This window comes from Prionailurus viverrinus, unplaced genomic scaffold (genome assembly GCF_022837055.1).
Source record: "Prionailurus viverrinus isolate Anna unplaced genomic scaffold, UM_Priviv_1.0 scaffold_40, whole genome shotgun sequence".
NCBI lineage: Eukaryota > Metazoa > Chordata > Mammalia > Carnivora > Felidae > Prionailurus > Prionailurus viverrinus.
Window position 1 is genome coordinate 435,261 of NW_025927608.1, and position 17,435 is coordinate 452,695.

At 51.8% G+C, this 17,435-nt stretch overlaps 1 protein-coding gene across 11 annotated transcripts in view; it reads right to left on the reverse strand.

Annotated features, from left to right (window-relative positions):
* FSD2 (fibronectin type III and SPRY domain containing 2) overlaps positions 1-17,435 on the reverse strand; it is a 58,784-nt gene that overhangs the window by 23,212 nt on the left and 18,137 nt on the right. For 10 of the 11 annotated variants that reach the window (XR_007149641.1, XR_007149642.1, XM_047846799.1 and 7 more), the window contains 9 exons: positions 14,021-14,691; positions 13,792-13,887; positions 11,549-11,779; positions 10,282-10,304; positions 9,181-9,302; positions 5,906-6,061; positions 3,231-3,365; positions 2,360-2,510; positions 201-334 (listed from right to left, as the gene is read on the reverse strand). Coding sequence is in view for 9 of the 11 variants with exons in the window: in XM_047846799.1 (XP_047702755.1) it covers positions 201-334; positions 2,360-2,510; positions 3,231-3,365; positions 5,906-6,061; positions 9,181-9,302; positions 10,282-10,304; positions 11,549-11,779; positions 13,792-13,887; positions 14,021-14,691 (1,719 nt within the window). In the remaining 2 variants the exon portion in view is untranslated. Of the gene's footprint in view, positions 1-200; positions 335-2,359; positions 2,511-3,230; positions 3,366-5,905; positions 6,062-9,180; positions 9,303-10,281; positions 10,305-11,548; positions 11,780-13,791; positions 13,888-14,020; positions 14,692-17,435 lie in introns of those variants that run through there. The other variant, XM_047846803.1, reaches the window with a different exon arrangement.

Here is a 17,435-nt window from a genome sequence, read left to right on the forward strand (position 1 = left end):
TGATTCTCACTCTGCCGCCAGACTGCTATCTGGCTTGGGCCTTCAGTCCCCCTGTCTGTAAGATGGGACCACAGGGCCCTGATCTCCCCTGAGCCCCTCCCCGGCCTGACCTGGCCCATTTTCCAGAGAAGTCATGCAGTGCTGGTCTGCCGCAGAGTGGCTCCCTGAGGTCCCGGGGAGCGTGTGGCCCAGGCACATACCTGTGGTGTAGACGGTCACGGGGTCGCTCCTTGCACTGGGGCCCCCCACGCTGAGGGCTCGCACGTAGATGGTATAGCGCTGCCTGGGCTGCAGCTGCACCAAGGCCTCGCGGGTCGGGATGCCCACGACCGACCTGGGCAAAGAAACGGAGCCATGGTCACGAGGGGAGGGGCCGGGCAGCCAGGCCCCGGCACCGGGCCTCCCTTCCAGAGCTGGGATGTTAAACTCACCCTCGCACCCCCAGCCTCTCACCCACAGCGGCACAGCCGGTGGGTTTCCTCCCGCAGGTCCACTTTCCTCGTTCCCTCGTTACTCCTCGTGTCCGTGGCCCTCCGGCCTCGGGGCTCCCCACCCTGGTGTCCCCGGCACCATGCTCGGCGTCTGTCTCCCGCTCTGCCCCCAGCTGTCTGACAGTTGAGAACCTCTCCGAGGGCAGCGGCTGAGTACCGCCTGCCTCAGCCCAGTGCTGAGCCCACAGCAGGTACCTCGGCCTGTGCTTATGAACAGACATCTCTAGAAGAGCTGGAAGGGCAGCGCAGAAGCCCACTGGGAACCTAACTTATTGAAATTCTACCGCACACGAGTACAAGCCTGTAATTGCCACTGTCTGTTCCTGCAACTGCTAAAGCCCTTTCAGTCCGGGGGAAAGGAGAAGCTTTTGGGGTGACGCCCGTTTATGGATACAACACCCCCATTACACGAGCCTAGGTGTCCAGGTGATCCCGAAGGCTGCAGCTCCAGGCCAGAGGGGGGCTTTTCACGCATCCGTCCAATGAATATTAACCAAGCCCCTTAGGTTCCAGACACGGGAGAGGGGGGCTCTGGGGAGAACTGAATGTAGTCTCTGCCCTCATAGACCTCATGGTCCAGATGGGTAGAGAGGCACCCCGCAGGCCAGCGGTGGAGGAAATGCAAGGTGGTAACCGCGACGTGGTCACGGCCTACCGCAGAGTGGATGATGCCGGAGACATGAGTTTGGAGCTGAGCTCTCAAGAATGATTTGCAAGTAACCGGATGAAGCAGGGCCAGGAGTCTCCTACACAGAAGCAGCCCGGGGCAGGAAGGAACATGGGAAGCAGGAGGAACTAAACCCGACCGGTGTGGCTGCAGCCAGACAGGGAGGGGAAGCCGGTGTGGCATGAGCTAGGGAAGCAGGAGAGGGGTATGGTCTGGGAAGGAATTTTCTCCTCTTCAAGATGATTAGATCTGGAGAGCAGGTGCTACCCCACGTCACTGACCAGCCTCCCGGTGACCCCCATCATTATGGTCCCAGGTGTCAGGCGCTCCTGAAGTTATCAGCACAAAGCGCAAAGGAAATCTCGATCATCAGGTGGCCAGAACCACTGGACTCCCCTGCCCCACTCCTGAGTGTCGTGGGAGTAAATAACCAAGGTCGGCCCTGATGTGGCCGTGGACACGTGGATTCTACCTGGAACAGAGGGTGCGTGGGATAGACGGCCAGGCTCCAAGCCCAGCCCTGAGCACAGAGGAATCTGTCCTCCCTGACAGGTGACACTAAGCCCGCCTCCTCCATTTCTCCAGAACCAGGCGGGCGCCCTCTGTGCTCCGCCTCTGGGCAGCCCCTGGACGTGGGGGCTGCTCCCGGACTGCCTGGGTCTTGCCTCACTCCCGCCCCGGGGCCACGCCGCTGACCCACTGTCCTCAGAGCTCAGTCCTTCCTACCCATCGGGTCTCATTTGAAAAGTTCACTCCATCCACGGAGGTCCCTACTTCCACCCCAGCCTCCTTCTTACATTTCCTTCTCCTTCAGAGCCCCTTGCATTTTATGTATTTGTTTGTCTTCTTGTTTTCTATATGCCCCTGCTCGACGGTCAGCTCCGTAGGGAAGGGAATTTGCCTGCCTAGTCTCCCAGAGCCCGGGCCCAGGTCCAGGCCCACAACACTTGTTGAATGAATGAGTGGTAAACCTTCGCTGGACTAGAAAAGCAAACCTGAGGTTTAAACCATTTACTCACGCCTCACGCACCTTCAGTGACCGTGTTCAAGAAACTTCTCATGAAAACCAAGCACCCGAAATTAAGGTTCCAAACGCTGACCTTCTCTCCAGACCCCGTGCATTTCCTGCGCTGTGTCACTGTGTCAGGTGTCATGCCCCGCACCCCCCCCCCCACCCCGCCGCCCCATGACTATGACTTACTCAGTTACTCCCGAGGCTTCAGGACTTTCCGCCTGGGTCAGCTCCACTGTGTACGAGTCCACGGGATTCAGGTTCCCAGACTCCCAGCAAATCAGTGCAGCCTCTTCGCAGCTCCGTATCTCTTTGCTTTTTATAACGGGAGGGGAGGGGGCTAGGTGTGGGACAAAGAGGGGAAGGAATGACCATTCTGCTCCTCTCCAGCCAGTTTGTCCAGAGCACGGCCAACCCAGCACGACCACTGTCTGCCCACAGAAGACATTCGATGCCGTAAAAAGGAAACCAGGTGCAAGAGACTGAGTATTTGCATCCCCCCCCCCCACCCGCCAGAATTCGTGTGTTGAAGCCTGTTCCCCAAAGTGGCGGAAGGTGGGGTCTTTGGGAGATGAAGAGGAGGGCGTCTCTCGTCAAAGAGAACCCAAAGAGCCCTGGGCCTCTTTCTGTTGTGTGAGGACAGAGCCGAAACCAAGGCAGATGTCTATGGACCCGGAAGGCTTCACATCAGGCGCTGAATATGCTGGCAGCTTAAAAGGAGGCCCCTTTCAGCTTCCAGAATGGTGAGAATTAAATTTCTGTCATTGATAAGCCACTCGGTCTATGGTGTTCTGTCATGGCCGCCCACACGGACTAAGACGCCGGGAACGCCTTTCAGATGTTCCTGGAGCAGAAGGCGGCTGAAAGGTTAAATGACGCTACGATCGTGAGCAGTAATTTTGGGCATTTTGAGACCAACTCTGAGCAAACGTCCCTTCCATCCTAGGAACACTGGTTTGGTGTACTAACAGAGAAAAACGGACAGCTACTCCTGCCCTTCCACATGAAATCAAGTGTCCTGCCACACCTCGAAAGCCGTGACTCCTGTGGCCCCCGTTACCTGTCATGTACATTGCACGCTCACTGGCGGGGCTGCGGCCGGCCCTGTTCTGAGCTGTGACCCAAAATTCATACTGGGTGTTTGGCACAAGATTTCTCACTGAGCAATATGTTTCTTTGACAGTCATTGTAAACTCTGAAAAACAAACAAACAAAAAGACAAGAATTCAACCCTAAAAATAGGTCAAGTGGCTCCGAGTTAGTTGTCGAATCTCCCTGTAGTAGATCACAACACTGGCCATAAATTCCTCCCATCCCTGTATGCGTCCTCTGCAGTATGGCTTACTACTCCTTCAAGAGGTTCATTTTTCCCCGTCATTGATGGGCTGAGCCATGTGACTTGCTTCAGCCAATGAGACAGCAGCAAATATGATGCCAGCAGAGGCCTGGGAAATGCTAGTGCACAGGGGCTTGTCTTCTTGCTGCTGGGAACACCTTCCACTTTCATGTGAACAAGCCCGAGCCAGGGTCCTGGACAATGAGACCCAGTAGACAGAGGCCCCAGCCTTCCCTGCCGTATCCCCACATCTGTAAGTGAGGCCATCCCACACCATCCAGCTCTATGTAGCCAAGCTGGCCCAGACCAGAAGAATGTCCAGACAACTCACAGAATTATAAGAAATAATAAATGTTTGTCATTTTAAGCCAATAAGTCATGTATATGTGTGCAGAGTAGGGCAGGATAGGGTGTTGTTACCCAGCAACACCTAACTGATACACCTCTAAACTCCTCAGACTCTTGAAAGGCAGTGATAACTCACTAACCCACCCTCTGATATTAGTTCCTTTATCACAAAGGGGTCCATTTAAAAGATCTTCATAGAGGGGCACCTGGGTGGCTCAGTTGGTTAGTCCAACTCTTGATTTTGTCTCCGGTCATGATCTCACAGTTCGTGAGTTCAAGCCCCAGGTCGGGCTCTGTACTAACAATTTGGAACCTGCTTCAGAATCTCTCTCTCCTTCTCTCCCTCTGCCCCTCCCCTGCTCATATTCTGTCTCTCAAAATAAATAAATAAACATTTAAAAAAATCTTCATAGGGGCGCCTGGGTGGCGCAGTCGGTTAAGCGTCCGACTTCAGCCAGGTCACGATCTCGCGGTCCGGGAGTTCGAGCCCCGCGTCGGGCTCTGGGCTGATGGCTCAGAGCCTGGAGCCTGTTTCCGATTCTGTGTCTCCCTCTCTCTCTGCCCCTCCCCCGTTCATGCTCTGTCTCTCTCTGTCCCAAAAATAAATAAAAACGTTGAAAAAAAAAATTAAAAAAAAAAAAAATTAAAAAAAAAAAAAATCTTCATAGAGTGTCATGACACAGCCCAAACACAATGGCTTCTTCTGTGTGTCTGCAGAGAGTGTCAACAGGGCTGATTCATGACACAGACTGTGGTTAATCAGACCTGGCTTCTTGGACCCTGACCAACCTTTTACTTATTTTTTTATTTTCATAATTTTTTTTTTTAATTTTGAGAGAGAGAGAGCAAGAGAGCACACAAGCAGGGAAGGGGGGTAGAGGGAGAGAGAGAATCCCAGGCAGGCTCCATGTTCAGTGCAGAGTCTGACACAGGTCTCGATCCCACAACCCTGGGATCATGACCTGAGCCGAAATCAGGAGCCAGACACTCAACCGACTGAGCCACCCGGGCACCCCCTTGACCTCCCTTTTACCATCTTCCTCCTTCCCCGTGGTGCCCCCTTTAGTCTTTGTTCAGATAACCCTCATCATCTGCTCACCTTGTTACAACCTCCCTCAGCATCACTTAAACTTACTCTGACTTTTCTCAAGCATTTCCCTTCCTTCTTGGTCCCTGCACAGAAAATCTGCCCTTACCTTCAGCACACAGACCCTCCCCCTGCCCAGGCTGGTGCAGCAGTGAGCTCCGTGCAGGGAGCATGCAGACCTGCTTCCTGTCCTGCTCTGCCATCCATCACCCGCTGTGTCCCTGTGGACAGCTCATCTCTCTCCGGGTCTCAGTCTCCTTCTGCATGAAGTGGAAATCCCCAAGGCCCTCTCTTCCCAACAGGTGAATGGCTTATTTATCATGTGGGGAGGGGGGAGGCAGCTGCCCCCAGCCCTGGCCCCACACCAGCCAGCTCCATTTCTCTGGGAAGGGGATGGGCCCAGAGCTGCCCACGCTGGAGGCTCGGGGACATTCCCAGGAGCTTGCTCGACTTGAGCATGTGGGTCTGATCAGCTGTAGCCCTTTCAGGCTGCAGAGGCCCCATCACCCCTCACGGCGGTCTGCAGGCTAACCCTCCAATTTCTCAGGACACGAGGTTGCTCCGAGAAGGCCCAGCCTGCCCTCACGTGCCCAGCCCACGAGTATCCAGACAGCTCAGCCAGGCCTCCTCAAGGAGGGGCGTCCCCACCCTTCCTGCACACAGTGCCGCCAGGGACTCATCCCATGGACAACTCAGGCCTGAGGGCTATATCTACACTCCAGACACCTTAGCCTGGCCTGGGGCCCTCCCCAGTGAGGCCCCATCTTGCATCTCTGCCATGCTCACTTGCCGGCATCCCATGTTCCAGGTAGCTCCCAGATCACGACAGCTCCAAGGAGCTGAATATGTAGATTCATCCCACCTCTGCCCTCCCGATTACTGGGAAAGCAATCGGAACTGCTCCCTGGCCTCTGAGGGCCCTTAGCCGTTCCAGAGCGTGCGTGTGATCTTGGCAGAGTCTCACCTGCTTGGTCCTTCCCAGGCGAGCCGTCATGCACCGGCCGGTAGGACAGCAGATAGCTCTCCACCGTGTCGTCAGAGTACAAACTCCAGCACACGCGGACAGAGGAGCCCGTGGCCGAGTTGGGGGCCTGTGGGTTTATCACTGGAGCAGAAGGAGCTGGAATGAGGAGAAGGGAGAAAACCAAAACTGAGTAAGGAGCCTCCAGGAGAGGTGTGGGATGCAGCGGCCCCTGTTGTAGGACTCCTGGTCCCCCGAGGCATCCGTGGGCTTTGCCCAGACTGGACAAGGTCAGGAAGGCCACACCTCCTAACGGCCAGCCTGCAGGTGACAACCAGCATGTCCATTCCTGCTTTGACAAACCCACACGAGCTTGGGGAGGAGGGGTCAGTGATAGGGACTCGGGCTGGGGGGCGTGTGCAAGACCTGCTATAGGCATGGGTCCTCTGACCCCTTCCACGCCTTCCGGAGAGACGAGGCAGCCGGGACCACAGCAGTGCCGCCCACAGGCCCCGGAGGGAACAAAGGAGAGAAGAAGCTTCACGGGGAAAGCTCGCTCTGCTTTCACTGGTGGAACCGTCCACCAGCCATGTCTTCGTTATAAGGGGAGAAGACTGGGTTGGGCCAAATGTGCTCCTGAGAACCATCTTGAGAATCCACCTACTGAGTTAATTCTCTTTTTTTTTTTTTTTTACGTTTTTTTAAATGTTTATTTATTTTCGAGAGAGAGAGAGTGAGTGAGACAGAGTGTGAGTGGGGGAAGGGCAGAGACACACACACACACACACACACACACACACACACACAGAATCCAAAGCAGGCTCCAGGCTCTGAGCTGTCCGCGCAGAGCCCAATGCAGGACTCAAACTCACAACTGTGAGATCATGACCTGAGCCAAAGTCTGAGGCTTAACTGACTGAGCCTCCCAGGCACCCCGAGTTAATTCCTTTATTCTCTGTAGGTTAATACTTCAGCCTCCCCAGACTCACACACAACCGAGAAACCCTCCTTGTCTCTCCTCTACGGACTCTTCTCCCGCGGCAGCGCCTGCCCGCAACCCAGACTTTACGGAACAACCTTGGCTTCCGATTTTGACATTGCTCCGTCCAGGTAAGAAAGAGCACAACTAAACTTGAAGGTGTTTCCTAGCTGCAGCTCAGCCTTTCCTCTCTGGCCAGGACCTGGAAGGTCCTAACGGGACAAAGGAGAGGAGGAAGAGAAAGAACCTAATGACAAAATCCAGGATGTACAGAGGGTGCCCGTCTATACCCTCAACGGACAGCCCCGTAGCAAGAAGGGTGGGAGCTGCGGTGAGAAGAGGGGTGGCCCTGGGCTTGGCAACCCACCGGAAGGCTCCAGGTGATGGTCTGCACAAGACCTGGACCTGGGGTGGGGGGGCGGTGAAGAGAAGTGTAAGCATCTCTCAAGCACCGACTTGGGTGATCATGCCTTTCCTTCCAAATACCTGGGCCTGGTTATCTGGGAAGCACCATCCCTTAGAAGGGGAAGGATCGGGGCGCCTGGGTGGCACAGTCGGTTAAGCGTCCGACTTCAGCCAGGTCACGATCTCACGGTCCGTGAGTTCGAGCCCCGCGTCAGGCTCTGGGCTGATGGCTCAGAGCCTGGAGCCCGTTTCCATTCTGTGTCTCCCTCTCTCTCTGCCCCTCCCCCGTTCATGCTCTGTCTCTCTCTCTGTCCCAAAAATAAATAAATGTTGAAAAAAAAATTTAGAAGGGGAAGGATCATCCAATGGACATCGAAGTTCAGTGAGATCACTCTGTGAATCATGAGTCTAAGAGTGGCCTCCAAGGTTTCTAATTGAGGACATCCATTACAGTGTGGTTTCTGGTGGTGAAAAACCTAGAAACATCCCAGCAGCCAGTCCAGTTGAGAATCAAGTAAACAAACTAAGGTATATACCCATTAAAATGATGTTACAGAAGGATTTACAGTACAAGAAATATCAAAATTTTGATTAAAAAGCAGGTTACAAAACAGAATAAATTCCCTCTTTCAAAAAAATCTGTATAAAGGAAAAATCTAAAATGATACGTACAACATTTTTACAATGTAGTTGGGTGTTGATGAGGAAATGGTGAGCAGTCAACAAAAAAAAAGCTGAATTCCAGTATTATTCTTAGAAATAAGTAATCACAGTAGGGGCACCTGGGTGGCTCAGTCAGTTGAACATTGGGCTCTTGATTTCAGCTCAGGTCATGAGCTCACAGTTTGTGAGTTTGAGCCCAGCATCAGGCTCTGCACTGATAGCGTGGGGCCTCCTTGGGATTCTTTCTCTCCTTCTCTCTCTGCTCCTCCCCTGCTTGAGCGTGCGCTCTCTCTCTCTCCCTCAAAATAAATATATAAACTTAAAAAATTAATACATTTAAAAAAATAAGCAATCACAAGAATATTTTTCAAGTTTATTAGTTTATTTTGAGAGAGAGAGAGTGAGCAGGGCAGGGGCAGAGAGAGAGGGAGAGAGAGAATCCCAAGCAGGCTCCACACTGTCAGCACAGAGCCCAACACGGGGCTTGAACTCATGAACCACAAGATCACACATGACCTGACCTGAAACCAAGTGACCTGGATGCTTAACTGACTGAGCCACTGAGGTGCCCCCACAATAATATTTTAAGAGCTACCTGTACCACGTGACGTGCTCTGCATGCATTGCCTCGTGCAATTCCCACCATATCCCCATGAGGCATTATGTGGACAAGGAAACCAAGACTCAGAGAAGTTAGGTAAGTTGTCCAGAGTCACACAGCTAGGAAGTGGAAGGGCTGGGATTCTTACCAGCTCCATAGGATCCCAAAGCTCATCTCTTAGCCACTGTGCTAAGTAAATAAGTACTCGGGCTACTTGCCAGGAGTAACTCAGGCGGGAGAACAGGGGTTTATGAATCTGGGCAGGCTATGAATAAAAAATATTTCAAGGTTGCCCAGCGCCAGATGTTGGCTCCCTGGAAAGTGAGGGTGGGCACTTCCCCCCCCGGGGGGAGGGGTCTCCACCTCTGTTCTCACCATTGCAAGCTATGAAGACATGAGATTAGAGCAAAAAAAAAAAAGAAAGAAAAGAAAAGAAGAAAAGAAAAGAAAGAAAAGGAAAGGAAAGGAAAGGAAAAGAAAAGAAAAGAAAAGAAAAGAAAAGAAAAGAAAAGAAAAGAAAAAACCTGTTTCTAAATATTTATGGGGTTTTTTTTAGCCATCAAAATTTCTAACTCAAAGCTCAGGGACCTGGAACTTTCTATGAAGTATGCACACAGGCGAAATATGCACCTGGGATGGTGTTAATGGAGCCCATTAGCTGCTCCACATCAGAGAAGTCCAAGGTCTGGTCTTCAAAGTCAGGCTGCGCAGAGATTTCCACGTCTGTTTCTGTATTCAAGAATTTTCCCAGTCTGTTGGTATAAAAAGCCATGCTCACAAGAACGAAGGGACATGCTCCTTAGGGTGTGTGTCTACAGTGCTGGGTCACCGGTAATGAACGCAAAGGGCCTCTTTGCTGAAGTTTTATTTCTTTGACATGCTGCTGGCTGCTGGCTGCCATCTGCTTTGGTGACTGACCCAGGGGGTCCCCAGTGGGGATGGAGGAATTGGTTTGTGCCTTAGAGGGGAGGGGTAGGGGTGGGCCATTTGGGGGGCAAGTGCCTAACAGCTCCAGATCTACACCCTCTGGAAGACCTCTCCGGTGCTGACCCGGAAGCTGCCATCCCCCCGCTGCCCCAGGCCCCGACACGCACAGACTCTGGGGTTTCTTCTCCATGGGGCCGAGCGTACTCAACCCGCTGACGGTAGACTGGGGCTATGAGTTTTCTTGCACCTGCTTTCTGGCAGTCATAGGGTTTGCAGGTGGCAGGGGCGGACTCTGAAACCAGGTCTGTCTTTTGCTTCTTACCCCTTATGTCATCAAGCTTCAATGTTCATGTGGCTTTACAGACACTGTCTCGTTTAATTCCCGTAAAACTATCCCTGTCTGTAGATAAGGAAGGTGAGTCCTAGACTGGTTCGACTTGCCCAAGGTCATGGGGGTAACGCGATTTGAACTCCTGTCTGACTCTACAACGTGTGTGCTTTCTGCAGTACACAGTCTGGGTCCTGGCACAGCTCGGGGATGGGGGAGGCACTGGACCCTGGCTCCTCCTGGTGAAAGGAGGGGCTGACGGGGTGACCTGGCCACAGGCTTGCTGGCTGGGCCGTCTGAGATTTGGTACTAGCGGGTCCTAGTGACCATCGTCCCCCCGAAGCCAGCGCTGTTGGGTTGCAGGGGCAGACATGAAAACTGTAACTGGGAGCATCTTCCCAAGGGGAGCTGAGTCTATTTGTATCTAGAGGAGCAAGAGACGGGAAAGAAGATGTGCGTCAGAACGAAAGCATTACCTGTCAGCCATAGCCACAGCATCCTAAAAAGGAGGAGGGGAAGGAGAAAATACTCAGTTGACTTCGAAAATAAATTTATTTTTCAAACTATATAGTGATATAAGCACATTTTAAAACTTGGAAATTAGGGGGAAAAAAGTAACAGCCATATCCCCCACTAACAAAACCACTCTCGGGCTGCCTGTGGGTCTCTTCCAGACGACTGCGTCCCCCCAGGGACGTTATGGAAGCACCCCCGCGTCACAAATGGTCTTTAGGCCCACCAGTTTGAAAGACTGCAGAACCGTTCACGGAATGGAAGTTCCATCATTTACTTAACCATTCCTCTGTTGAGGGACATTTTGGTTGTTTCTAATTTTTCGTCATCACAAATAACAGTGAGAAGAAACATTCTCACACGTATCAGTTTCTCCACATTCGGGGTTATGTCTCTGGGATACAGCGATGTTGCGGGACCAGTGGTTCAGAAGGTCTGAGTATTGAAGGCTCTAATGGTGTCTGCACACTTGCTTTCCAGCTTGTCACGGGTCCCTTGCCCCAAGCGCGGCAGGAAGGAAGCGCTGTTGGGCTTTGAGGGACCACTATGGGCAGGGTCAGTGTGGAAGCCATATTTGGCAACGGGGCAGCTCCAGAGGCTGAAGGCCCCTCCCTCACATCCTGGACACCACAACCGCGCCATATTCCTGTGGGACATTGTGAAGAAAGAGGACCTCAGCTCTGACTGAGATTGAAATTCCCACATCCCGGCAGCATGGGGCCTTGAGGTCAGATTTAATTGGATTTCAAGAAAATTAAGAAATGATTTTTTTTTTTTGCATGTTTGACTTTACAAAGATTTAAAATTGGTGCCCTGGTAACTGGAGAGTTGGACGTGCCTTTTTAGCCTGGATTGCCTCCTCCTCAGAGCTCTAAGAGGCCATCTGAGGTGACCAGAAAACTCTCAGAGCGCTGATGTTGCTCAGCTCCCTGGCGAGGGGACAGGTCTCTGGGACAGAGGAACGAAGGCTGGTGTTGTCTGAGTAATGGTGGAGGGAAGGCGTCAGCCGTGCGTGAGTCTGCTCGGCCACTCATGGCGGAGCGCACAGAGACACGGGTGACCACCTCATCCAGGAACAAAATGGATGTTCGTGAACATCCAGGAACCAAATGGATGCTGGCCCACAGAGGTCAACTGCAACACCTCCAGACAGAGAGGGGACAATCTAACCCACCCCCGCCATACTGTCACTTCGGTTCATGATCTCATTTCACCTCATGACTGACTGACCTTTATGAAGTCGACCTTCTCTTCGTGACACATCTCCTCTATGGTTTCCATGAGTTCCTTGCAGGTATCCAGGTTTTCCCCACAGCTGACCAGTTGTCCATACAAGGCTTCCAACTTCGCTTTCTTTTTCTCTCCGAGAGCTTGTATTTTTTCTTCATATTTTTGAGCAAGTGTTTCCAAAATCTCATTGAAATGTGACTCAAAATTTTGTTCCTGTCTTCCAAAGTTCTCCTGCAAGACGGTTGACCTCAGCCGTTATTTTAGCGAACGTGGTGTGTCGACTACAGAGTCATTTGAGGCATGAAAGTATACCTACCCAGAGATGTTTTAGTCACCCCACCCTTTTCTTATCATCGCTTGCCAGGATGCTGGGGTGGGTACAGCGGGAGCTGGGACCAGGAGTCTATGGCTAGAGCCCCTGGGATAATCTTTTTTTTTTTTTTTTAAGTGGGCTTCACACCCAGCCATGGAGCCCAACGCAGAGCCCAACACAGGGCTTTGAACTCACAACCCTGAGATCAAGACCTGAGCTGAGATCAAGAGTCAGACGCTTAACCAACTGAGCCACCCAGGCACCCGAGCCCCTGGGATAACCTTAACGAGAAGCACTGCCTTCACTCCTGGCAGCACTTTGCAATCCTCCCTCCCCTCCCCCCACCCCGTCCCCGGCCCCACGCCACCTCCGTCGTGGCCACCTCCCAGGAAGATGGTCAGAGATGAGTCAACCTGCCACCGTATCCCTGGACTGCAGACATCCACGGAGACGTCTGTCCTGGGCAAGCCCTACCTAGCCTTCCCTCCTGAGCCAGCATCTCACGACACTCACCTCCACCTCCTGATGCCTGCATCCTACAAACGCCAGGATCACACAGATCCTCACATCAACTAAGAGAAAGGTGAAGGGGGAAGGGGAGGGGGGAGGGGAGTGGGGGCCGTGGCCAGATGGTCCCGCCCAATAGATGAGAAAACGTAGGGAGGCAGAGGGAGCCACGTGACAGTACTTAATCCAGGGGCACCGGGGATGAGTAATGTTAATTAAATCCTGTCGACTACTGGTCCTCTTAGATTCGAAGCCTGGGAAAGCTTCGTGGGTTGTGACTGATGTCACCCTCTCCAGGTAACGGAGACATTTCCAAAGCAGAGGCTCTCTCGATGACTCAGGGAGTATTTGCTGAACATCTTCTACGTGTCCGAGACTTGCTCAGAATGGCAGCAGAGACGGAAAGGCAGTGGGGACTCCCCAGTGCTGGTGTAAAAGGGAAAGTCAGAGTCCTCACCGAGGGTCAGGGTGCTTTGACCTGAGATGAGCGGGCAGAGTGTAAAGAGTTTTGTCCGGGTGGCTGTACCTCTGTCCCTCGTTCCGTCCCTGTGCCCTGCAGACGGGATTAGTGCAAAGTCCTCCCTCTTAAGACTGGGGATGAAATTGGGGCGCCTGGGTGACGCAGTCGGTTAAGCGTCCGACTTCAGCCAGGTCACGATCTCGCGGTCCGTGAGTTCGAGCCCCGCGTCAGGCTCTGGGCTGATGGCTCGGAGCCTGGAGCCTGTTTCCGATTCTGTGTCTCCCTCTCTCTCTGCCCCTCCCCCGTTCATGCTCTGTCTCTCTCTGTCCCAAAAATAAATAAACGTTGAAAAAAAAATTAAAAAAAAAAAAAAAAGACTGGGGATGAAGAAGTTCCAGCTTCCCGGGACAGGGGCCTGGGGCTTAGCTAATTCATACGAGGTGTTCCTGGAGATACGAGGCTGTATTAATAGAGGTAGAGCACCCACAGGCAGAGAAGGCAGGTGCAAAGTCCTGGTCCTTAGCCTCATCTGGACGGGGAGGCTGAGTGCAGGCATCACAGCAGTGTACGACATGCTACTCGGTACACCCAGGGGACTGTGACGGGTTTGGTGACAGGCACAGAAGCGTATTAATCTTACGAGCAACATAACAGCTGGGGAAAATAATCAGGAAGGGCGGGTGTCTTGCAATGCCTTGTCAAGGCTGGGCCATGCGGGAGCCCCACCCTCGCAGCAGGACTGAGGATAGAAAGACAGAGGAGACCCTGCCTCCCCAGGAGAGCTTCCGGTTCAGCAGGGGATGAGGACAGGTAGTTTCCACCAGGTAGATGCCCAAGGTCCCCTGGGAGGGCAGGGGAAAGGGCGAGGAGCGGGCAGTTCTCTAACCCACACCAGTCACAGCTGCTGACCCAGCCGTGGCGGAAGCCCCGTGTGTCTGAGGGCGTCACCGCGCCTGCTCTTACCTCCACGGTGATGAAAACCTCCTCCAAGTGATTTGCAAAATTCTCCATCTCGATAATCTGCTTTTCCAGTTTGAACATGTTTTTGTGAATTTCGTCCTAGCAAACAGAGGATCCCAAGGAGACGTTAATGCTCTTTGCTCTCTTCCGTAGGAGGCGCTTTAAATTCATTCCCTGCCCGCCTACTGGAGACACAAATGCACTGTCGGGGGAACTAAGGAGTCCCGTTTACCTTGGCGCTTTCCAGGGCCTTGCTGAGGGGGGTCACCTCATGCTCTCCGTGCGCATCCGAAACCTCGCGCGCCCTTACCGGGGCTTTGCAAGTGACACAGAAGACCAGGGCGGCTTCGTCCTCGTCCTCCTCCTCGGGGATGACGTAGCACTCGTACTCCTCGCTGGCCCGGCCGTGCGCGTACCTGTAGGCTTCCCGCAGGTCCCGGCCGGCCGCGCCCCAGCCCAAGCAGCCCGGGTCCTCGGCCTCGGCGCCCAGCCGCCAGTCCCACTGCGCCCCGGCCGCGGGCAGGTGCAGCCGGGGTTCCGAGACCTCCACGCGCGGCGCGCTTCCATGCACGAGCTCCGCGCCCCACTCGCCACCACCTCCAAGCGCGTACAAATCCACAAGCTCCTGCACCTCCTCCTCCAGGTCGCTCTGGGCCTTACCTGGGGCCGCCCCCCCGGGCTCGCTGGTCATTTCGGCGGGGACTTGTCTTCCCGTCCGCGTGTGTTCTTCTGGGAAGAGCCGCAGCCGGCCTTCGGAGTCATACAGATCCGTGGGACAGAAGTGGAAGTCCCCGGGAGCCGGGGACCTGTGTACCTCGGGCGCCCCCCCAGCCTCCCCGTCCATCGCGCCTCTGCACCCACAGAGTTCCTCGCACGCGCGCCTCCTAGTGGGTGTCCTGGGTCCTAGAACACAGAAAGAGGAGGAAACACTTTCTGAGAAGGCCATCCCAGCAATTGGTCACTAGATTGGGCTCGACTCATTCACAATTAAAAAAAAAAATCATCTGAGCAGCTCAGCCGTGGTTTTACTTTGAACCATCTGCAAAGAGAGGTTTGCTTTCTCCAGGAAGGAGGCTTTCTCAGCTTAAAGGAGACCAGAAATAAAGAAATGCCAATAGGTTTCACCCACACAAGACTCCTCACGGTTAAAACAGAGGCAAAATCATGGGAAGCATCTCAGGCAATTATTATCAGACAAGTTGTATAAATGGATTGAAAAAAATTAAGATCTCAATAAATTAGCGTGCGAGGACAATTCACAAAATAATCACTTGTGCAAAAACATTTGGGAAATGGCTCATCCTTATGAGTCACAGAGAACAAATAAGATGCCATTTTGCCTTCCCAGTAGGCAAATATTTAGAAATATAAGAACGAGACCCAAGGCTGGGGAAGGGCACAGAGAAGTCAGTACTCTCACATGCTGTGGGTTTGAATGTACACCAGCACAGCAAACTGTGCGATGTGGATCAGGAGCCTTAAAAATGTTCACACTCTTTAAGCTAATAATCCTCATCAGCACCCTGAAGGAAAATATCAAATACAGGGGCAAAAATATTTCTATATAAAAATATCCATCACAAAATATTCTATTTTATTTTTTGAAAATTTTAAATGTTTACTTATTTTTGGGAGAGAGAGAGCGAGTGAGCGAGCACCTGAGTGGGGGAGGGACAGAGAGTGAGGGAGACACAGAATCCGAAGCAGGCTCCAGGCTCTGAGCTGTCAGCACACAGCCAATGCCGGGCTTGAACTCATGAACTGAGAGATCATGACCTGAGCCGAAGTCCATGCTTAATTGACTGAACCACCCGTGTACTCCACAAAATATTTTATGACCGAAAAAAATAATTGTAAACCCCTAATGATTAGGAGAAGAGTTAAGTAAGCTAGGTTATGTATACTCTCCAGAATATAATGCAAACTTTAAAATGTTAGGGAGAGCAAATGATTACTTGGAAGAAGACTTACAATATGATACTAAGTAAAATAAACAGAATATTCATTATATACAGACTGTGATATTTATCATTTAGTGGAGGTATGTAAAATCTAGAGAGAAATAATAATGGTCGAAGTAGTAAATACAATATTAGTAGCAGCTACGACTTACTGAGCACTTACTATGCGCTTTTTCTGTGCTTGGCAATTTATATACATACCCCTGTGTGTTAGGCACTGCTATTATCCTCATTTTACCGATGAGGAAACTGGCTCAGAGAGGGTATCTTGTGCAAGGTCATATGGTTAGTAAGTTGTTGAACTGGGATTTGAACCCTAGTCTGTGTGGCGGCCGTGAGACAGTGCCTGACACGTGTCCAACTCTAGGGGAGCTCAGTTGACCAGATGTTTCGGCTGCACTCTTCAATCCATCATCACAGTTGCATGGAGGACACATCTCCCGTGGGCATCTCCGTCCAATGACAAAGTGCAGCAGGGACACTAAGGCAGATCCATTTCTGTGTGACACAAAACTCCTCCGACGGCAAACTTTGGCCGGAAGACTCCTCGACGGCCTTGCCAAAACTTTCTTGGGGTGCATGGCAGACTAGGGTGATTCCTCTAAACCATCCTTCCCTGTCTCCTTCACCCGGGGTCAGACTTGCATCATGGTCTGACAGCTCTCTCAACCTTTCCTAGCTCCCTCCCCATTTTATCTCACACAAGTGCTTTCCTTAATAAAATTCTTATCTATCCAACCCCATATGGTGCCTGCTTCTTGGAGGACCTGGATTACACAGTCTATTGGACTCCAAAGTCCCCACTTTCTTCTTGCTGCATAACCGCCATTATGTTAGATTACTTTTGATAATAGTTTTGCTGACACAGAATTCACGTATCCCACAATTCTCCTGTCAGAAGTGTAGAATTCAAACGATTTTTAGTAGATTCACAAAAAAGGAGCCACAATGACCATAGTCAATTTTAGACCATTTTCATCACCTCAAAAAGAAACTCTATACCCTTCAGCTACCATCACATTCCTGCATTTTCCCGAGCCCTAAGCAACCACTAATCCACTTCCTGTCCCTATTGATTTTCCTGTCGAGACACTTCACATAAATAGAATCATATATGTCTTTGGTAACTGGCTTCTTTCCTAGCATCATGTTTTCAGGATTCATCCATGTTGTAGCGTGTGAATCAAGCGCCCTTCATTTTATGGGTATGTCGTATTTTATTTATACATGCATCAGCTTGTTTGCATGTTTCTCTTTTCATTTGGGTCGTCTTTCACCTTTTGATTATTATGAGTAACGCTTCTAAAATGCTTGTGTCCAAGTTTTTGTGTGGATATATGTTTTCATCTCTCTTGGCTATATACCTAGGAGTGGGGTTGCTAGGTCAAATGGTAACTCTACGTTTAACTTTCTGAGGAACTGCCAGACTGCTTTCCAAAGGGGCTGCACCATTTTTTCATTCCTACAGCAGTGTATGAAGGCTCTGATTTCACCACATCCTGGTCGACACTTGTTATTATCTGATTTAAAAAACTTTTTTAATGTTTATTTATTTTTGGGAGAGATGGAGACAGAGCACGAGTAGGGGAGGGTAGAGAGAGAGGGAGACACAGAATCCAAAGCAGGCTCCAGGCTCCGAGCTGTCAGCACAGAGCATGACGTGGGGCTCGAACTCACGAATCATGA